Source organism: Acinonyx jubatus, chromosome B2, assembly GCF_027475565.1.
Source record: "Acinonyx jubatus isolate Ajub_Pintada_27869175 chromosome B2, VMU_Ajub_asm_v1.0, whole genome shotgun sequence".
NCBI lineage: Eukaryota > Metazoa > Chordata > Mammalia > Carnivora > Felidae > Acinonyx > Acinonyx jubatus.
The window spans coordinates 97,782,814-97,806,260 of NC_069385.1; the positions used below are offsets into that span (position 1 = coordinate 97,782,814).

At 35.8% G+C, this 23,447-nt stretch overlaps 1 protein-coding gene across 4 annotated transcripts in view; it reads right to left on the reverse strand.

Moving 5' to 3' along the window:
• Window positions 1-1,184: 1,184 nt before the first annotated feature.
• GFRAL (GDNF family receptor alpha like) overlaps window positions 1,185-23,447 on the reverse strand; it is a 62,351-nt gene continuing 40,088 nt past the window's right edge. For 2 of the 4 annotated variants that reach the window (XM_053222667.1, XM_053222666.1), the window contains 3 exons: window positions 4,875-4,970; window positions 4,714-4,786; window positions 1,186-2,305 (listed from right to left, as the gene is read on the reverse strand). In XM_053222667.1, coding sequence (XP_053078642.1) covers window positions 2,242-2,305; window positions 4,714-4,786; window positions 4,875-4,970 — 233 coding nt within the window. In that variant the 3' untranslated portion in view covers window positions 1,186-2,241. Of the gene's footprint in view, window positions 2,306-4,713; window positions 4,787-4,874; window positions 4,971-23,447 lie in introns of all 4 variants that reach the window. The other 2 variants (XM_053222665.1, XM_027057549.2) reach the window with 2 other exon arrangements.

A 23,447-nucleotide genomic window follows, 5' to 3' on the forward strand; every position in this document is an offset into this window, starting at 1 on the left:
GAACATATGGGTTAATGCAAGTTTTCAATATTTTTTTAAGTTTTTAATGGTTGTTTTTCTTAGAGAGAGAGAGACAGCGTATGTGAGGGGGAGGGGCAGAGAGAGAGAGGGAGACACAGAATCCAAAACAGGCTCCAGGTTCTGACTTGGGGCTTGAACTCATGAACCAGGAGATCATGACCTGAGCCAAAGTCTGACATTCAACCGACTGAGCCACCCAGGCGCCCAGGGTTTTCAATATTTCCTAGCTCAACACTGCAGTGCATTTTTAGCACACTGACATCAGTGTTCGCCATCTTCAGTCCATCATTTCCATTTCTGCCTGCCTGCTTCTTCTCATTCATATATTGGATGTCACTCCCTTGTTTCAAACTATTGTGTGGCACTTTATAGCTTTCCAATTCATTCATTAAACAGTTTTTATTAAATGTGTAAAGCAAGGGATATCAGAGATGAACCAACAGATTCAATCAGCATGTTTACAATTTACTAAGAAAAACAATGATGAAAAATAAATTGCAGTAAGATATAGTAGCCTAAGATGGGGAAGCACTGAGCAGGAGTACCTAACTACAGAGTAGGGAAAGGCTGTGAGGAAAGGCTTTCTAAAGAACAGAAGAATGAAAGATGGGGGTGGCTTGTGGGCCATGCTCTGAAGGGGCCGGAAAGCCACATTTATGGTATCTTGACTTCTGAGCCACATGTTTAAGGACCTTTTGTGTCTCAGTCATGGTGTTTGTCAGTTTTATGTTCCATATTTTCTCAATTTGGACTCCCTGTCAAGAGACAGCTGATTCTTTAAAGTTCTCCAAATGCTGCATGTGGATTCCTGCTTCTGCAACTCTACCCCCAATGGCCTGTTCATTCTTGCTGGTCTAGGAGACAAGATTCTGTTTTATAAGGGCATCATCTATTTCACACTGTCCTCACCTTCTCTGCTGTACATGAACATATTTCTAAAAGCAACTTGACTTCTTTCCTCAGTTTTCCAGAAACAGTTTCTGTTTCCAGGACATTAGCAAGCCCATGTTAAATGGCAGGGATTGGAGAAAGAAGTGTCTACATTCTCTTCACATAACGTAGAGAGCTCAAAGACTCTTCAATATGTAGAACTCCTTGAGGGAGATTTGTGACTCACCAAATCATTCTTCCCTGTTTTAAAAGATAAAGGATAGCTTTTTCAGTTACTTTGAGTAATGACAGCCAAATGGTAACTTCAAATTTAATTTAATATAGACTATTTAATCTGAAGCACAGTAAACAATAGAAACATAGCAATAGATATGAGACGAAACAGAAAATATTCAACCTTTAAGTGTGAATATATCACTATTTATTAATATTCTCAGATTATTGAATATTTGTGTCTCTGTGCCACTGTGGATAATGAAACCTCCTATTCATTCATAGCAGTGGGTATTAACGTGATTGCAGAGAGTTGAAAAACATATATATACCAAAAACTAAACTAACAAACAACTTGTTCACAATTTTCTAATCACAATTGCACTCTGCTGCCAAATCTGGCCAAAAGTAACAATATAGAATATACAATTATAGTATTACTTTGTTACCAAAGAAGTTCACAGTAATTAACATAGAAAAAATTAAATTCACAAATGAAGTATGTCATTATTAAAATGCATATTGATTTTTTTCAGGCAATGTGTTGTTCTACATTTTTGTATGAAATAAAGATACCAAGTTACAAAAGCAAAATTCTACAGTATTTAAGTTACAAAAAACAAAGATACCATGATGTGTGATGTGAAACTTAGTAAGAATACACAAATAACAAATTATACTGGATATATCTATTAGCATTTTACTTTTGGCAAGCCAATGGGAATTTGTAAAATTGATCAGAAAAAAACCCTGCTAACCGTAATATGTCATATTTTGATGCAACTAATTACTATTACATGGATTCAAATTTACCATGAAACAAATTAGGCAGACTGTAACTTGGGATAACACATTTTGCCTTCAAGGGAGACTTAAATTTTCTACCAATGTCATAAAAGATACCACCAGATATTTTTACTCGAATATCTTCTTAAGACAAAAGTAAATCTAACACCATGCCATAATTCCATTTCTTATATTATTATACTAACGATCTAATATCATCAGATCCATCTTCACATTTTCCTTATTGATGGCAGATAGGATATTCTGTTGACTGGTACAAAGACTTCCTGTAAAGAAAGTGATTGTTAATGATCCGTGACTCTTAATGAATCATAATTCCTCCAGTATTTGGACTGGTGAATGATCTCTTGTTTGACTTGATATTCTGGAAGTTCTATATAAAAGTAAAAGTAAAAGTTAACAACATGCCATTCTCATGATTTTTACAAATGAGCTTCTGTGTGCTTAGTTTTGGATGGATTCTATGCCCAGAGAGAAAAACATAATCAAGTTTCTGAATGTAAAGTCCCAATAGTCAAATATCTTATGGTCTTTCTAAGAAGCATCATGCATTTAACTGTGATTGCCAAGAAATCATTTTTTAAAGAATCTTTTAAATTACATTTAAGTTTCCAATTATTTATCTTTATTTAATTTTTAAATTTTAAATATTAAAATTTAAGTTATTGGTTTCTCTGCAAATTTCTCTGAAGACTGAGGGTTATTTTAATTTTGCATAACATGAAACAAATGTAAAAATGCTAAGCTGTGTTGCAGAAGGTATTCACATGGATTAAACCTGACTGACCACTAAGAGAGGGAACAATGTCTGAAGTGCCTATCAGCCTTCTTTCATTAATGAAGCACCAGTCATCTCCAGATGTAGGGTAACATGAGCTTTGTTGTTACTGATGCTTTTGTTTGCTTTGTTCTTTTCATGACAGCGTATAATTTTGTCATTTACTTAACCTAGATCATTTACTTTCTGGATCATTCAGATTAAGGGTTAAGGATCAATTTTAAATTGTATAGAAAATAATTTGTAACTAAATGTGGTATACTTAAGAGTATGAACGATTTGCCTTAAAATACACATTACAGTAAATTCAAGATTTTTGTCTAAAACATCCACAGTTTCATGCAATGAAGGGAGAGGCCTTTCTATGCAAATGAGAAAGGAAATGAACTTACAGCTAACACACAGGGAATTTCAATAGGCAACACCTTATTTATTTGTGGCACAACGGTAATCTGTAAAAACTGACTGGCCTGTGTGGTAGATATTAACTTTACACATTATGTTTGCCTAAGAAATAAAGATTCAGAACAATTAAGATAAGATTTTTGCTAGGCTAGAAAACCATCTGTGCCTCTCTGAACAATATGTCTGTGATGGAATGTCTAGGTAGGCCCAGTAACTGAACAGTGCTCTCAAATATTTTAAACCAAATAAAGTTAAGTTTAATAAATCCCAATGTCATTTTCCCCCTTAGAAAATGATTCTAATTATTTGGCCTTTAAACTATATTTTGGAACCCAAGAAACATCTTCTCATACAAATACAGCTTTTAAAGCCTTGGAGAAAAACAATGCGTTTGGGTACTGGTGTTGGTAAGCTCCAAGTTAATGGTTCAGTGGAGTGGGATCCAACAAGTGTATATTACATTTCAAAATAAATACATTTGAATATCTTTAGTCAGAACATAGACTCCTATGCCTGAGCTCTTGGTACTGCCCTACACCTCCTCATTTAAGTCTTTGATTTTATCTGCCTGGTTGTCAAGGCCTCAACAGCGCCAGTTTTCTGAAGGAGCAACACGTATGCACGCACTGGGTAGTTTACGGAGTCCTCTTCTGTGAATGTCATCAGAGAAATGTCTATTGCTGGTGCTCTTTGCTAGGCCTCATCATACTGTTAAGTATTTTACGTGTGTGTGTGTGTGTGTGTGTACATGATATATATTCATATATGCAAACAGACATATATTTCTTCATTACATGATACTCAAATTATATGCAACTATACACACATGTATAATGAATAAGCAAATGAACATCATTGATTTATAAATACGAGTTTTCTTAAATGAAAGGTAAGCAGATGGACACCATTTATACCTATTTGTCAATGTTAAATAAGTGGAAAAATTTAGACCTTGGACATTTAGAAATCTAGAGATTGATATATCGCTAATGTTAAGTCTCGCATGGCCGCTGGAACATTACCGCATTCCAGCAACGAGGGCAGCCAAGGAAAAAGATTTGGAAAGAGTGTATGAATGTCAGGAAATAGTAATAAGTCTTTCTAAGGGTCCTTGGGAGGCCTCATTAAATCTCTCTTTTAATAATTGCATATTAAAACATGAACAAAGTTTTTTTGCACATAAGAAATTAGAGGGAAGAGGAAATCTTTAGGTAAATATAAACTGTGTGAAGCACACAACAGCTCCGTGCTGTTAGCTGATCAATTCTGCAAATGATTTGAATAAGGAATGCAGCAAAGTTCAACTCGGATTTTGTAGGAAAACCAGGGGAAAGATTGATAACAGTTTAATTGGGGGGAACAATGCACATGTGCTTGTAAAATGCAACATAAAAAAATTCTCCCTGATCACATTTCTCTTGCATGTGAAGACTTAGAGTAACATTTCCATGGACCTATCCCACATTAAAAAATGATTTAGTATGTCTTAACTGAGAAGCTTTCATTCTCAGGCCCTTTGTAAAGTCTGCCATTGTGAAATGTGCTTTAACTAGGCTGATTCTGTTCCAGCCCTTCCCTTCTGAGTTGTATCCAGTTACCTCAGCTTGAGCATAACCAGGAGAAGGATTCCACAGGTGACTGTCATGCACATGACAGCATAGATTACTTCTCCTAGAAACACAAGATTTTAAAAAAAAAAGTTAACGGATTTTTAGTGAGAATAAATAGTAAAAATAGAGGATATATTTTTTTAACTGACCATTGAAGGGGGAATGAAATCCACTTAGAGTTATTTCCTTCGCATGTTTTCTTTTATGCAATGCAATGCCTTTGACATTAGACAGGGTCGGGTAATCTGAAAGAGAATAATGAAAATGAGATTACAGTATTTAAATGTTTCACATTACTTTTTCTCCATGGGTTGCAATTTGCTTTATATTGTATTACAGAGCAGCGATTTATTTATCACACTATCTTAATAAAATCTGATAAAGATAAAAGTGGGAGCACTCTCCTTACATTTTAACACCTCTTTTTTCTACCTTTTAATCAGATCATTTCTTTACAGAAACTGTTTTGTCTTTTTTTTTTTCCAAATGATAATTAGAAAAGTGGATTACACTTTATGACAGTTCATTGCACTTTATACAAAGACTAGGGGGAAAAAGCAGCAAGTTTAGGCTACCCATTATGATAAAGAAAAGATTCCTTTTTTTACAAGAATTGTTGTTTTAATGTGATTTTAACAATATCAATTCTCCCTAAGACTCACTGTATTTATGAATTCCAATAGACTTTCTAAACTACAATCACTCTGTTCACCCCACCACTCAGACTTCAACATCCAACTTTACTTATTTCACTATTATGTCTCTTTTAAATTCCTTCAATTTCTATTGTTGCTACCTATTTTTTGTTACCCTTAGGGGAAACTCCTGGCTGCTCTATGGCCGTAGCCTTCATGGGAGTATTTTGCTAAAAGCATTTCTAACTTACTTCACAATTCACAAGAGAAAAATGTGTGATCCTTAAAATTAATTAACAGGTTCATTTTAGGTGCCTTTCACTGATAATTTGAAGTGAAATCACTCCTAGCTTTGACTCAATTCAATGCAAATATGAATGTCAAACATACCAATAGCCCAATAACCAATGTCTTTGATGATGAAGATTCAGGTAAAATTTGAGTCTTTCAAAAAGGTGGAGGATCTCATGAGATAAATCTTCCTCTTGAGACAGGATTTGCTGTCCTCTCTGATTGTTTCATGTACTTTGAGAACTGGAACACTAAGTATGAGTAGACTGCTGTTTGTAGAAATGAGTGCATCACATAGTGGAAATACATCTGATGACAATGAGTGACAATAGGGTTTGAGTAGGAAGGGAGATGAGAAGACATATTACCATTAGTCCCATTCCATCCTCTCTCCACCTGGCGTTGCTGGTGTTCAGAAGCCAACTGCTTGGAAGCCAACATTTGAGGTCTATGTTAGGAATAATCACCAGAAAGCACAGAAGACAGACTTCAGATCAGTAACAAAGGTCTCAGGGTGGGGCCAAGAGAAGGAGCCAAACATAAGAGGTAGAAAAGTGAGGGTTTTTTTTTTTTTATTAGAAAACCTCTTTTCAAGAAGTCTAAACTCTAATGCAGTGAAAATATTTTAGCTCAAGATTTTTAAATCTCTGATTTACATATTGGATTATTATATATTTCTAGAAGTCTTTCTTAGGAACTGAAAAATCTGTAATGCAATCGGTTTACATTACTCTTCTAAATGTAAAAGTAATAAAGGTAGATTGTGCAATTTTTTTTCAATTTTTTGGTTATAAAATACTTTTTGTTGTTCACTAAAGTTAGAATAGAAAAATTGAGCTATTTCAAATACCATTTTTATACTAGTGGTTTCTTTTTTTGGATGAATCTTAATCAAATTTATCTTACAAATTTTAGTGAAACAACTTATATTAAAAGTTTAATTCAAATCAATTCAGAATATGAAGAGTAGTTTTACTTTAAAAAAATTCTATGGTGGCTCAGTTGGTTAAGTGTCCAACTCTTGATTTCAGCTCAGGTCATAATTCAAGGGTCCTGAGATAGCCCCGTGTCAGACTCCATGCTGGGTGTGGAGCCTGTTTAAGATTCTCTTTCTCTGCCCCTCTGACCCTTTCCCCCACTCATGTTCTCTTTCTCTCTAAAAGAAAAAAGAAAAGAAAAAGAAAAAAGAAAAAGAAAAAAATCTATGGCATTTTGTGATGTTGTAAACATTTAAAAATGTTTTAATTCTATAGCATTTTGAGGCAGATTCATGGTTCGAATGTAAACGTATATAATGTACATTGGATAATTATGTGAATGATGCTATATTTTCCTTTATGAAATTCTATCCCTAAGTACATTTAGTCTAGTTAGGTACAATGATTCATCTTTGCATAAGAAAAAAGGTCACTATTTTGACAAATTAGGCTACCTTTTAAATATATCTTCCTAAAGTGATTGTTAAACATTAACCTAGCAAAATTTAGAAAGAATCGTCTCATTCACTAAATTTCACTCACATGGAACTCATTAACAAAGTTATAATAGATCAATGACAGAAATGTTAGCTAATGATCCCAGTGAAATTTTTAATGTGTCTAGCAATCACTCCACAATCTTAAATATTGCCCCCTAGGAGGATACCGAATATCAGTTAGAGAGATTAATGTTACAGAGGGTTTCTTGGCTACTGAAGCCCATTGGAGATTCTCTTCTGCCTTTTATAAACAGTGAGGTTTACAATGTTTTATAACCATGAAATTAAAGTCGGCAGAGTTAATAACCAACCTCGGTCCCACACCATCTGCTATATTTATAGATAAACACTGTCAGTGACTTGTTTATCTTAACTCGTACCCTAGAGGAGTTAAACACTATTATGAACTATATTGTAAAATCCCTGTACATTTGACGGGAAATCAAGATTAATTTCAGCCTTATGTTAAGAACAAATTTAAATAGTGTTCTCCCCAAATGAGCTACAGAGATCTGATCATTCCTTTTTTTTTTTTTTTCTTTTCAAAATCCTTGTGCAGCAGTGGCTGAGGGCTGATGGGATCTAAAACTTTACTTTGTATAATTTATATGATATGGTAAATACATAAAGATATGATACCTCATATAAAATCTAATGATTTAAAAATAAATGTCATGGGGTGCCTGGGTGGCTCAGTCGGTTGAACATCGAACCTCAGCTCAGGTCATGATCTCACAGTCTGTGGGTTAGAGCCCTGCATCTGGCTCCGTATTGACAGCTCAGAGCCTGGAGCCTGCTTCAGATTCTGTGTCTCCCTCTCTCTCTGCCCCTCCCCTGCTCATGTTCTGTCTCTCTCTGTCTCAAAAATAAAAACATATAAAAAAAATTTAAAAATAAATGTCAGAATAGTTGAAATAGAAAGTAAATATAATCACAAAAAAACTTTTGCAGAGAATAATTTAAAAAATATATTTTATAGTTATTTATTTTAATTGTTAATGTATCACATGGCATAGTTAAATTTTATTGTCTTCTTTCCATTTTTTAAGGAAAAGATTGCCAATACCATGGCAATATCATAGTAAGAATGAAAATTCGAGGACGACCTTCTTGCATATCCAAGGATTGGAGCTATTTCTAATTTGGCCATTATTTTCTCACCTGAAGGTATTTCAGTTCCCAAATTGGAAATAATTTTTGAATTTTTCACTTAATAATCAGTAGTGATATTCATGTATCATGGACTCTTTCAATTATTAGTGTATAAAACCTTCTAAGATGAATCTAAAAAGCGTTGCAGTTGGGAAGAAAGGAAAATATATAAACATCTTTGAAGTATGAAAAAAAACAATACATTAGTAATGTGATAAACTGAGGTATTAAAAACATACAATGACAATATAATTCCACTGCTTCTAAAATGTATGTCGTAAAAAGTAAATTGAGCAAATAGTATGCTTGACCTTAATAGACATAACATGTATCAACAAAGCACATTCATTTATTTAGGGCATAAACTCCAAAGAAGACAAAACAATGTCTTAGATTTATCTTCTTGCACTATGTATGGGTAAACAAATGGTTGCCAGGGGTTAGGGAGAAAGGGAAACTTAGAGGTATTAGCCTGCTAGTTTGCAATCCTCAGGAATTCTCTGATGAAATCTATAATCAGCCCCCCATACACAGAGAGCAAGGAAAAACTAAAGAAAAAGGTAAGCCATTCCAGATTTGTAGGTGGCTGTTTTAACAAGGGAACTTATATACGAGGCTTGTCTTGGGCACTCACAAGATAGTAGATCTTGGCACTCACCCACCAGAAAAGTAAAAGTTTATACAGATGTCTTAAATGGGGTTCAGCCACACAGACAGTTCATATGGTCTCAACAACACATTGCTCTCTCAAGACTGCATCTTTGAAACACCTCTGGCTATGAGAACAGTGAATAGAATGCATATTCCAAGAACAGGGAAGGTGGCAAGGATCCTCCAATTGTCCTGGTATAGCTCACATGTCAACCAACAGTAATATCTTCTGGCGACCTCCTCCAACATAATCCAAAGGTACAAAATTTCAGTTATGCAAAATGAGTAAGTCCTAGAGACCTACTATACGCCATAGCGCCTATTGCTAGCAATGCTATATTTTACACTTAAACATTTTCTCAGATGGTACCTATTAAGTTAAGTGCTCTTATCACACATGCAAAATAATAGCAAATAGAGGACAGGAAGAAACTTGTGGAGGCGATACAGATTATACTTATGGTGTAGATAGTGGTGGTAGTTTCCTGGTGTATATTTACCTTGAAGCTCATCAAGCTGTATATATTAAATATGTACAGTTCTCTGTATGTCAACTAAAACAAAAGCAAAAAACATCTCCTTGAATAAGTGTACCCTGTAGAACATTTGCCTTGATCTTTTGGCATGAACCAAAAAGCTCAGTGTTAGTGAATGACGGTATTGACAAGCGTGGCAACTACTCTTCGGTCCTCCGTTGAATAACAGTGTTGTTCACACGTCAAGTAGATTTGCTTAGAGATTATAGTGAGTCTCAGCTGCACTACTAAAATATCTCGAATTTTCTACATTTTCCTTAATAGTTTCTGCAAATAATGAAATAGCAACTGAGACAGCAATTAGAATGCAAATTATGTATCGGTATCTGATAACCAACACTAGATTATTTTATTTTTTTTTAATTTTATTTATTTATTTTGAGAGAGACAGAGACAGTGCCAATGGAGAGGGGCAGAGAGAGAGAGAGAGAGATAGAGAGAGAATCCCTATCAGGCTCTGTGCTACCAGTGCAGAACCTGATAGTGGGGCTCGAACCTCTGAACCATGAGATCATGACCTGAGCTGAAACCAAGAGTCAGACACTTAACTGACTGATTCAACCAGGTGCCCACTATGATTGACTTAGAAGGCAATATTTTTACATTTTGGAATTAAAAATATGTCACCTGTGGGCTCATATAAAACATATCTAAAGATACAGATTGAAAATAGGATTAAATATTCATGGTTAGAGTATATGTCAATAAATATGTGATTATATATATATAGCGGAATTACAAACTGGATGGGATTCCTTAGATGATCTAATTCAAACTTTCCATTCTTCCTCACTGTTGACACAAGTAAAACTATTCTAGGAATGAGCCATTTCACACCTTCTATCTTTCCACTACTGTTGATGGTCAGTTCTAGTTAAAATATAAAGTATTCTAGACATCTCTTTTATCACCTCATGATGATAAACCTACCTTCTTTTGCCTAGCCCTCTGGTTGCTACATACATGTATGTTTGTTTTTGTGGAGGGAGAAAGATCAGACTGTAAGGAGACCTCATGTAGCAATGGTTTTCAAACTTTAACATGAATCTCAGTTTACCTTAAAATGCCAATTTCGAGTCAGTAAGTCTGGGATGAGGCAGAAATTCTGAATTTCTTACAACTCCCCAGATGCTGCTGCTGACAGAATACACACATACACAGAAAGAAATGCATATACATACTCATCTAATACACAAAATGCTTTACTTCTGTATATATGATGCTTCATACTTTAAAAGGCACTTTGACAAACACTGTTAAACTTTATAACATCTAGCCAAATAGGAATTATTATCTCCACTTGATAAAAACAAACAAACAAACAAACAAACAAACAAACAAAAAACCCTCAGACTCAGAATAGTTGTCTTGTCCAAGATCACAGACTTGGTAAATAGTAAAGATGCAATCTACAAAAGTATGTAAAACACTTTCAATGTTGCCCGGTGTGGCAGCCAATTGGATTGAGAAATAACCTTGAAAAGTAAGAGGGGCAAGTTGTATTTGATAGTGTTGCACGATAAGAAGCATTTAATAGTAATATCTGCTTGCAAATGTTCATGACCATGTATGTTTCTGTTGCTGAAATCTGCAATAGAAAAGGTGACATAAAGCTAACAACTAAAGCTTCTGAAATGACTCATATACACCTGTAAGATGTTCCAACTTCTGCACCCTTCTGAAATATGTTCATCATTTTCAGTGTAATCGAATAAATCAGCCACTTAAACTGTGACATTTAACAGAAATTAAAAAAAAATAAATGCTGCAATTTTCAAGGTAGTTATCTTAGACTATGATATCAGTATGAGCATTTTCTGTTTTTACAGATGTAGAATTAGGACTATACATAAAGCTTTCCAGAGTGTTCAACAGGCAAAGGGCACACAAAGAATAATGCACAAAAGATCAGTTATAACTGTTTAAAATCAGACTTGGCTATTTCTTTGGTTGCTATAATCTGTGTATATATTGATACAACCTGAATCTTGGATAAATATATAAAATAACCCCACTGTTTAAAAACTGCCTCTATCTGGAATGAATTTATTGGGGGAAAATGTGTTCCTGAAATTTAAGAGTAATTTTTACCTTGAATTATATTATACACGCACTAGGAGAGCTTGTAATGAGACAAAAGTAAGATAAGAGTGGGAGTAATTTACAGTGTATTTAATCAATTTCATAGTTTTTGTTTTTCTATATGGAGGTTTCTAACATACAGAAATATTTTTATGAAAAAGTATATGTGACAATACATTAATTGTCCAGATAGCTTTTGCTTTCTGATGTTTCCACTTGGAATTGAATGATTCCCTAATGTCTGCCCTTTTGAAAATGTGTAAGACTTCACCTGGCTAGCTTACACAGTTTTTCATAAACTGATTGAAAACACCAGGGAAAAGAGAGTTAGGAAAAAAATGAAGAAAAGGGATACATTTTGGAAAGTCTTCATAGCCATTTGGAATGATGAAATAATTCAGAAAGTTTTATAAATTATTGAGTTTTAAAATGGGAAAAAATATATATAATTGCAGTATATCTTCCCTGCACATAAACTTGCAAATTTCTAGGAGAAAGCTGAATTTAAAGGATGATATATGTTGTTGGTTTTCCTTAAATAGCAAACTTCTTAAAAATAGACACCATATTTATTCAATTTGCAATATAATATAACCATCATAATGCCATGCCTATGCAATTATCTAATGGCCAAAAAGCATATATTAGCAATTTTACATTTGAAATAGCACATCTGTCACTGTGTAGTGACATATACCAAATAATGTATGATTATATGATGTTTAGTTATTTCTTTGACATTAACCCAGGGTCATTAGATAAATCACATATTTTTCACATATTATCAGTTTTGTAAATGAAAATTCAGAGTCCCATCTGTAATGCATGTGGTCACCCAATCAACAATAATGTATTAAGAAACTATTTGGCAATGAATTCTAATGGTCAGGTTTGTTATACTGATGGGCAAAGAGTTAATATTTTGGTCAGTGGATTAGGAGATATCCAAAGCAAAGAATTTTGAGAATTTCTCTAGGCTTCAACTCTCTCATTTATAAAATAAAACTAATACACCTAGCTTTACAAGATTTTTTTGAGGATGAAAATATTAAAACTCATTAGCATAAACAGGGCTTTTGGAGACTTCCATGAGAAAGAAGGTACAATTATAGGGAGAATGGGAAGGGAAAATAAGGCTAAGAGAAGGGATTCCTTTGATGGTTCCTTTTCCCTTCCTATCCTCCTTTCCTTCCTTTCTCTCCTTGGCAAGATCTTGGGCCAATTCACTGAAGCAGAACACCCCATTATTTTCGATTTCAGAAACCCGATTTCAAGTGGACATAGTCAATTCAAAGTTTGTTAGAAGAGGCAAAGTTATCTAAATGTTTTCTGTGAAACACGATTCCTGTAGAACCCTTTAATGTGTTAGCCAAATAAAACATCTTATAAGTAAATGATTGGAAAATTTTAATTTGACAAAATAAATTCTGTCCTTTTTTTTCCTACAAGTGTTTTCTAGGTTTTTGGTGGTGGTGTTTTGTTTTTTTACTATAGTAGAAGGGACACTTTACCTAAATTTATTTTCTCCATGGAATATGTCTAGGAACCCACTTAAAAAAAAGCAAAAAACAAAAAACTTAGAAGGGGTGCCTGGGTGGCTCAGTAGGTTAAGCATCTGAATTCAGCTCTGGTCATGATCTCAAGGTTGGTGAGTTTGAGCCCATATCAGGCTCTGTGCTGACAGCTCAGAGCCTGGAGTCTGCTTCAGATTCTGTGTCTCCCTGTCTGCCCCACTCATGCTCTCTCTCTCTGTCTCTCAAAAATAAATAAATGTTTATAAAATTTTTAAAAACAAAACAAAAACTTAGAAAATATCGGCATATGTGATTGATAGACAAATATTTATGTATTTGAGTAGGTATAGGATTTTTATTGAGGATAATTATTTTTATTTAGTCAATGGAAAGCCAGATAATATCATACTAATAGTATTTTGTGTTCCTGAATACAGGCACCATTTATAATCATTTCCTCTATTAAGCATACATATATATACAAGCACCTGACACCACAATTTCTCTTGTTCTCTATTCCTGAGAGTTAAGCAAATTTTTTAACCTATGGTTTGGGAGATGCCTGACCCACAAAGGCTACTCCTATTGCCCCATAGAGAGATTGGTGTGATGCAACATTAACTCCACATTTGCTGCCAGTTAATCTGCCATACTTCAATTTCTCAATTTGTCCTCAGGGGACATGGAGAATTTAAAATCTGCCCTCTACTTAGGAGACCCATTCCAGCAGAACGAGAAGGGGTTCATGGATCATTTACACCTAGTCACCTATGAATGTCCACAGGACCCCATAGCAGAAACCACCATATTTGGACCCACATAAAGATTTTCCAGATAAGTAATTACTTCCTACTTCAAAACTAGCACCATGGCAGTCAGCATGGGAATATATTGGTAGGATGATACATGACCCCACTCTTATGAAGTTCTCAATCTAGTTTCGGGTAAGGGAAATAATTTAAATAAAGTGAGGTGGGAACCGACCAGGGAGAGCTAAGGGAAGGTACACATTTGAGGAATGGGAAGAAATAAGACTGATTTGCATTCAGGGTGTTCTTGGGAATCTGATGAAGTTTAGTGATCTCTCTGTCCTCAGACCCCAGCTGAGGATGGAAAGAAGAAGCACTGGAGAGCAACAGAGGCCTTTTGCAGACAGAAATAGCACGATCAGGACAGAGATGGAGACTTAGTCTAGTCATAGTGAATCGGCTCATTTGGTGAGGAGACTAACTACGAAACAATTCAGATGTGAGAAGATGAAAACTAAAAATAGGTGGTAGAAAGTATTGTAGAGAAGAGAGACAGTGTGTGGTTACATTTCAAACATAGCAGGCACAGATGTTAGAATTGGGTATGGATCAGAAACCAGCTCGGCCTCACCTCAGCGCTGTCATTTTAGGCAACTTACTGAGACTTTGCTCCTTTATTTTTAAAATGGGATAATGCCTACCACAGCACTGATTGTTCCAAATTAAACAAGACAGTATGTGAAAAGAACACAAAGGAAGTGCTCAGTAGATTACATAGTTATTAAACATTTTGCCATTTGGAGTTTTATTTGATACCAAAAACGCAGAGGACTAAATGAGAGGTGACTCTTAGGTTCTTGAGACGACTTGATGTTTTAGGGTACTTCAGTGAATTGGCCCAAGATTGTTCTAAGGAAAGGAAGGAAGGAAAGGAGGATAGGAAGGGGCAAGGGGTAGAGAAAAAGAACCATCAAAGGAATCCCTTCTCTTACCCTTGTTTTCCTTTCTCTTCCTCCCTACCGATGCACATTATTTCTCATGAAAGATTCCACAAACCCTGCTTATCCTAATATGAGTTTTAATATTTTCATCCTCAAAGAACTCTTGCAAAGCTAGGTATTCTAGTTTCATTTTATAAATGAGAGAACTGAAACTTAGAGACATTATCAACCCTCCTTGCTCTTGAATGTCTCCTAATCCAATGACCTAGATATAGAGAATGGTCAGGATGGAGATTCACTGGTAGAGAATGGAAAACACATGGTTGGACAGAAGGGAGGGCAGAAGGGAGGGCAGAAGGTGGACAGAAGGGAGATAAAATTCTAAACCACATTATGGTAGGCTAATAGAAGTTCATAACTAGAAAGAGAGAAGAGGTCAGGGATTTAAGTTTAGTAAGTAAAGGCCTTTGAAAAAACCAGCAGGTGGTGGAGAGTAAGATACATAGATAGTAATTGCTAAGTAATTTACTGACTGAAAAAGATATATATGTATATATTTGTATCAGTAAAAGATGTTACACCTCAAAAGTTCCCTTTCAGCTACCTGGCAGTATTAAAAGAACCAAACAAATTAATGTCGAATCACTATTTTGTACACCTGAAATTAATATAACACTGTATGTTAACTAACTGGAATTAAAAACTTTAAAAAAAAGAACAAAACAATTCAAAGCAACAATATTTCCATTGTAGAGGAGGAGGGGTGCTGGAATGGAAATTTGGGCCAAAGAACAGTGAGAGAAATTGACTGGGTGGAAGCAGCCGTGTAGAAGTGTTGGAAGGAGCTATTAGGGTTGTAGACATATGCTTAGTGTACATTTTCCATGTAATAACTACCATATGTACTTAAAACAAAATACTATTGTAAGTTTCAGGCCATTACACTAGGAAGAGTGAGTGAAGAGAGATGCAAGTACTGAATCATAGCTGCCTAGACACTAAAGACATCAACAGAGGCATCTTCCTACATAGACCCCAGTGACACACAGCAGTGTATCACTAAGCTAAGTTGCCCTTTGGAGAAAGCACTACAGTCCAATTTATATGGCTTTTCTCCTTGCAGATCACCTTGACTCTCAACTAAAGTAGACATACAATCTGGAATGAGTGGGCTCTGGCCTCTGTCTTCAGTTGAGTTACTTTGAAAGTCCCTAACCTATGCCTACAGTGAGCGTCTGGCCACTTGAATAAGGTGCTAATGCAATAGTCAAACACCAGTCCCAGAGTTTTCTGAATACTCAAAGCATATTGGGATTGGTAAAGCCACTCTCCAGGCTTAGTGGCAACCAAAGGAAGCCATTCCACACTAAACTGAAAGCCAGTGGAAAGGAAAGTGACAATGAGCAATAGTCTCTGTCTGTCACAGATGCACACTCTCATCATATCACCAGGCAAGCACACCGTGCCATATAGCAGCTTTCGTCCATTCTGCACACTCTTATCTGCTTATCTACTTATCTACTGAAAGTCAGTTTGCTCACTGTGATTTGTACCACAAACCCCAAATAAATGCTTTTCAAGGAATAATATTTAGAAGAAGAAAAATTATGCTGTGCCCATTCTTACGGTTTACTACATATCTGTGTGATGTTAGGGCATTCTTGCAAATTTGAGACTGAGAGAATATTTGCCGATGTTGGCAATGCTGTAAAAGTTTTTCCTGAACCCATGGGGGGAAAAAACCTCTAGAAAGAGGTTTGAGACAATCTGATATAGTAACGGAAGATGAAAGATTGTCGTTATCAGTGAATTCTTAATAATTGTCTCTACTCCTTGTTCACCTATCTCATCTATAGGATTTTATTTGTCTGAGTGCCAAATATTCTTTACTCTGAGGAGTCTCCCTTTAAGATGATATCCCAGTATATAGGTGCCAGGGCAATAACTATTAAGTGCCCACATATGGTGTTTTATGGGAATACATGTGATGCTATTATACTGTTGTCACAAGAATACTTGGCTCTTTAAGCCAGGAATACACATGCTCATAATAAATTATTTTCATGACTTCACATACACAATCATGATGCACAGAGAGTATAAAGGAAAGATTGCTTATTTTATGCAGCTTTGGCACTAACTCCATCCCCAATTATAGGCAACAAGGGGATTATATGAAGCCAATGAAAGCATGAGAGTGGAAAATGGAAAAGATAACACTACGCTTTCACATACTGAAGCCTGTTATTGTTCAAACTGTAACAGTATTGTTTTGTTGTTTTATTTCCCTCCATGATCTTAAATGCTCCTTCCTTCTCTAGTGATGCCAAAAGTTGAGTTGTCTCACTCATCAATGGCAACTCTTTAATCTTTCCTTTTTGGCTTAGAGCAAACAACAAAGGTAGTCATGGATGATTCATATCATCTTTCATGCTCAGCGGCAGACATTTTCCCCTCTGTTAAAAACACCCAAGGCTTTAAGGGTAGAGGTGGGAGAAAGTGAAGGTAGGAGACAGCTGTTCTCCTGTTGTTTCTGTTAAGGGTTTGTACACTTCAGTCTTTCCAGATTACAGCCGTGTGAAACATTTTCTGCAAAATAGGAAGCCAAGCCAAATTTGCTGGGTTTCAGGTCTGTAGACAAAATTTAAAACAGCTGGATTTTATTGGTAACTTTTGCACGCAAGTAAACCTAGTGGTGAAACTAAAACCAGCGTTTGTCTCCACTGGAGTGGGCTACATCTTTAGGGGCTATCCCCTCCATGTCTCTTCCCTTGAGAGAGTTTTGAATTTTGAAGGGTCCTAAGAGAAACCTGCCAGATTATTCCTTAGAGTACCTGATTGAAATCTTAGCCAATGAAGGTGGAAGGCACAACCAGATATGAGGCCTCTCATAGTCAAATCTTCAGGGGGATGAGAGGAAGATTGGTCTCTTTCTGTAATCTAATTTTAAATTACCTCAATTAAAATAGCTAATGATTCTCTCTTTACATATACTAAACAAAAGTCCCCCCCCCAACACACACACACATAACACAGTAGTGCCTAGTTACAGGGGCAAATAATGGCCAACTTATTGGCTTTGTATGTAGCAGAAGTCCCACCTCATATCTTAAATATGCCCTGAGTGAAAATGATCGTATTCCTTGAAAAAATAATGCAAATTTATAGATTTAAACATAAAAATAGAAGCAATGACACATGCTTTATCATGGTTATATCGTGAGTTTGAAATATGTTATTTATGAAGCTATTTAGAATTTGGGGAAACAAAACAATAAAAAGTAATCCAGCACTAGAGAAAACCATTTTATTACAAATCTCAGTTAAGATCTCTGAGGGCATGAGTATTTCTCAAGAGCAAAAAAATTTTAGCATAACCATAGAAAGAAAAAGTTCTTGGCTGTCTTTGGGCATAAAAAAAAATATATCACTTCAGATATATTCCAATTCGCAGGCAGTGACGAGGTTTGTGGAAAGTGCAGTGGCATCAAAAATATCTTCAGTCATCTACCCCAAGAATATTAAGCACATCTAATATCAGAGGTCATCTATTTTTGTTAAACCATTACCCAAATTTAATATGCAAGAAATGTGAGGTATAAGGAGGGAATAACTGACCTCCTTCAAACCACCATGTGTAGGTAGGGCTCAAACTTGTTGCTTAGTTCTTGTTCTTTTTATTACTCCATACTGCCTCCCAACAAACACATTTTTTTTTCTGAAATTCTCTTGTTATGTAAACATACTCCCTGGGAGATAGAACATCAGTTGTGAATTCTAAATTTCCCACCATTAGATGAGAAGAGCATATTTTGTTTTTTGACATCACAGTTTCTGGTCTCCAAAATCTCCTTGTTTAAATTATGCATCTATTGCCTTCTGTGTGACCTTGGACAGGTTACCAAATTCTAGGTGTCTCTGTTTCCTCTAAGGTAAAAGAAAAAAACACCTACCCCATATATTGCTTGTGGAAATTAATCAAGACATATTAAATCAGTAAAATCGTTTCTCACACTTAGTAAATACTCAGGTTGTAGGACACTGAGTAAGTAAAAACAAGTAAACTAGTGTTCATAGCCAGGGTACAGCTTTAAACTGGGAAGCGGTAACTTCAGATGGTTATTAAACCACCATTTAAAGGATATTATATCTTATTATAGCTTCAGTTTCCTCCATGCTTTCATTTCACAATGATGAGTTTGTAAGCAGATCCGTTAAAATGTTCATTGTGGTTTGTCAAATAGTAGGATTATTTTCAAGAGTTTGCCCAGATCCTAGGATTATTAATAATAATTCAATGTTTTAAAGATCTGCTCCCGGCCATTAGTTCTTTACTCTTTCTTCAGTCTATTTGAGGCAGGTAATAATTTGCTCTAAGAGTACCAACACCTGATAGTTATTGCTTTCCATAACAAGTGATGTCAACTATGAAGCCAAATGCATGGTAGAAGCTCATCTATTGGCTCTACCTCTCTATTGCAAAGACCGATGCCTTCCAGAATAGCCCCAAGTACACCATCAAAGAAGTTAGAGCATTCCACATAGTCTAACCTGACAATGGAGTCTAACTTACTCACTGCTATCCTTCTTGAGAGGCTAAGCAAATCCAGGGTGAACTAATGGGTCCTGAGATGATTCTTTTTGTGGAGTTCTGATGCAGATTCCAACTACCAGGACAACTGGCCTTTAAAGTTGCAAAAGTTAATATGGCAGATATGACTTACTCAAGTAACCTTATCCAGTGAATTTCCCTCTTCACCCTTTGGCTGCTCTTCACCTCCAAGTCTAATTTCACGCAGTGTGGAGCACACATTCTGTACTACTTTCTAAATACCATGTGTTGGATGCTGAAATTCAACTGATGACACTGTTCTGATGTCTTTTAGATCCATGACTTTTATCTATTAGGTCAGTGGTTATCATGTGGACAGTGAAATTTTGGGGCCAGTGAGCATTCTTCTAGTGATCCATGTTTACTTTTTCATGTTTATAACATGACAACCTTGGCACTAAATACATCTGGGATATATTAATAATTTATTTATATGTAATACAAAACAGGCATCACTTCACTATTCTTTAATCAAAACCAGTGCCTCTCTTGCTGTTGACTCTGGGGATGTTTTATTGTGTGGGGATAAATGGGAGGTGATGAGGTCTTTTGGTTCCCTGACTTGGTAAGCAAATTCAAACATTTAAGAATCATGATTCTAGGGATGGTATCTTTTTGGTGTTCTGAGTCCGAATCCAATGTGGCAGGAGAGAGGTTCCCTCTACCTCAACAAGCAGCTCTCAAGACATCAGCTGGGTGTCCTCTAATTCAACTCAGTCTGACACCACCACCCTGAGATAGCATCAGATACCACAGGTTAGGGATTCAGCCCTATAAGACCCCTCCCTCTTTTCCCCATTTCAGATGCCTGTTGCAAGTCCAGGTTGTTATCTGTACTTCTGAATGACTGACCATAAATTAAAGATTCCCATGACCTCCTCTTTGTGTTCAATTAATTTGCAAGAGTGGCTCACAGAACTCCAAGAAATATTTTGCTTCCTGGATCACTGGTTTCTTATAAAAGGATGTAAGTTAGAAACAGCCAGATGGAAGAGATGCACAGGGGAAGGCATGGGGAATGAATGCAGAGCTTCCAGGTTCTCTCCAGATGTGCCATTTTCCAAGAATCTCCATGTGTTCACCAACCTGGAAGCTCTCCAAACACTGTCCTTTGGGTTTTTACAAAGGCTTCATTACACAGCTATGACTGATTAAATCATTGGCCGTTGGCCTTTAACCTCCAGTTCCTCTCCCCTCTCTAGAAGTTAAGTTGGGATTGGATACTGAAAGTTCCAACCCTTTAACCACTTGGTTGGTTTCCCAGGCAACCAGCCCCCATCCTTAGGTTATCTAAAGGCTTTCCAAGACTCACCTCATTAATAACAAAAGATAACTTTATCACTCTTGTCACAGGAAATTCCAAGGATTTTAGGGGCTCTATGCCAGGAACAGGATAGAAAAGCAAGTATATATTTTTTATTATAAGTCACAATATCACAGTATTTCAAAACAACCCATGTTGAAATGTCTCCAGTGGAAGTTCAGAAGTGTATGCCTATGGTGATCATTCAAGTAAGAGAATATTGCTAGACTCTGGCTGATTTCAGGAAAGAATCAATGAACATTCTATGCCAGTGATTCTTAAGAATGCAACACCTGGGAACTGGTTAGAAATGCAGATTCCCAAGTTGCATCGCAGACTTACTGAATCAAAAACTCTAGGAGTAAAGACCCAGTGGTAACAAGCCCTCCAGGTGATTCTCATGGAGGTAAAGTTTGAAAACCACTGTTCTAACGGAGCGAAAGTTTGAAAAGCACTGTTCTAAGCTACTATCTCAAGAAGAGCTTTACAATTATAGAGACATCTACTGAAACTCTTTCATGGCACTAACACACATAGTGTACACGGAAAAGAGATTACTACATTGACAAAATGCACCAGGTTGATTAAGTTGGTTCATTTCTCAGTAGCAGACATGTTGTTATATGTGAGACATATAAAGTATTTTATACACACACACACACACACACACACACACACACGCATGCATACATACATAAAATTAGATATTTTTATTCAAAGGTTCTTGAAGTTGTCTAGGTCATGCTACTCAAAGTGTGACCTCTGTACCAAACAATGTTAGCATCACCTGGGAGCTTTTAGAAATGCAAATCTGAGGCCCCATCCCTAACCTACAGAGTCAGAATCTGCATTTTAACTGGAAACCATGTGATTCTAATATACATTAAAGCTTGAAAGCAACTGTCTGAATTCATCATCTGCCCTAAAATTATCCAAAGATATATATTTTCACTTATCCTGAGAAAATATGACACCCTTAGATCATCTAGAAATAATTCTGGCTCCCACACCACCTGGATGACATCATAATTATTTTCCAGATCCTTCAAAATCTATATTAAGAGTTAGTATTTACTGAATTTCACTACATTCTGGATACTTTATTATATAAATTAACTGATATAATCATTGCACCAAAGTTCTGGGTTAGAATTAATTATATTTTATATTTCACAGACAACAGATGGAGGCAACAAGAGAATAAGTTTTTCAGTTACCTGTCTCATAAACGGTGGAGAAATTATTTGAACCCAGACATGCTGGGACCATATTGCCTCTCTATGGTTGTGCTCTATAAGGCATATTAACATTTCCAAACATATCATTTCATTATTAAAGGCATTGCCACTAGTCACAATTTTTAACCAAAATTCAAGAGTGGGGCTGAGGAGGAAATGGGTAGAAGAGGCCCTGTTTATACTTTAGGTTTGAAATCTCATAAAGGTTAAATACAATGATTTATCCCTGAGGCCCCAAACTCAAATAAATATCTGGAGTTCTAAGACTACATGTGAAATAACATAAAAGCCAAAGTTACAGAATTTACCATGAATCCATATTTTTACATTGGATGGTAACTAAAGTCATGCTAAAGAACTGGTTTGTTTTTATTACTTTTTGTATTGCTAACTTATAACACACATGCTCATTTTCTTTTCTTAAAGTGATTTTTTAAACTTTTAAAATGCTTATTTATTTTTGAGAGAGAGAGACAGAGCATGAGTAGGCGAAAAGGCAGAGAGCAAGGGAGGCTCTGAGCTGTCAACACAGAGCCCGACGCAGGGCTCGAACCCACAAACCGTGAGATCATGACCCGAGCTGAATTCGGATGCTTAACCGACTGAACCACCCAGGAGGTCCCACACATGCTCATCTTCTAAAGAATATAAAAGAGTTTGCAAATAACAACACAAGATCCTAAGGAATAATAATTAATTTCTAAGAGGAAAAATATACATTAATTAGTGAGTGTCTATGAATCGAAGGACTACAATTCACTATGGAGCCACTTTAATCCAGAAAATACAAAATACTGGACTATTTAGAGGCTATGTTATAAATATGAATACAGGGAAGAGAAATTCTGTCGAGTGTTCCTTGGAAAAACAAGAGACTTTTTTTAGCACCTGGACTGAATTTGAAGGAAACTGGACTTGAATTAGAGTTTTGTGTAGAAACCAAAAAAAAGTCAGTGGTTTTGGCTAGATGAAGTGATTTATTTAAAGCCAAAACTTAACATAAGGCTCCTGGAATACTAACCTATGTGAATTGGCTATAAGAGAAGATGGGGTGTGTGTGTCCATATGTGAGAGGGACAGAGTGGGAGAGGGTATTGTTGCAATGGGAATATCTTCCACAATTCACTCAGCTCAATGTTTTATTCATAGTCTATAATCTTCCTTTCTCAGACAGCTAGTGATCAGATGCAAATAAAAAATTAAGAATATATATGAAAGTGAGTTTGAACTTTTATAAACCCATATTACACAATCTTTAAATGACTTTACTAAGAATAAGTGTAAAATTTTATGCAGTTTAGAAAAAAAAATTAGAACTATATATTATGCACCTACATAGATATATGGGTGTGTTTAATGAACTTTCTATTAAAATCTACACTAGGGAAATATTAGTTTTAGATAGAGACCTTCACTGGAAACAGGTATGAAATGTTGTAAGGTATGAGGAAATGCAGCCAAATATAGAATCCATCCATCGAATGTAGAAAAGATAAATAAAATGGCCTTACTAGCAATCTTGATATCCAAGATGAGGCCTC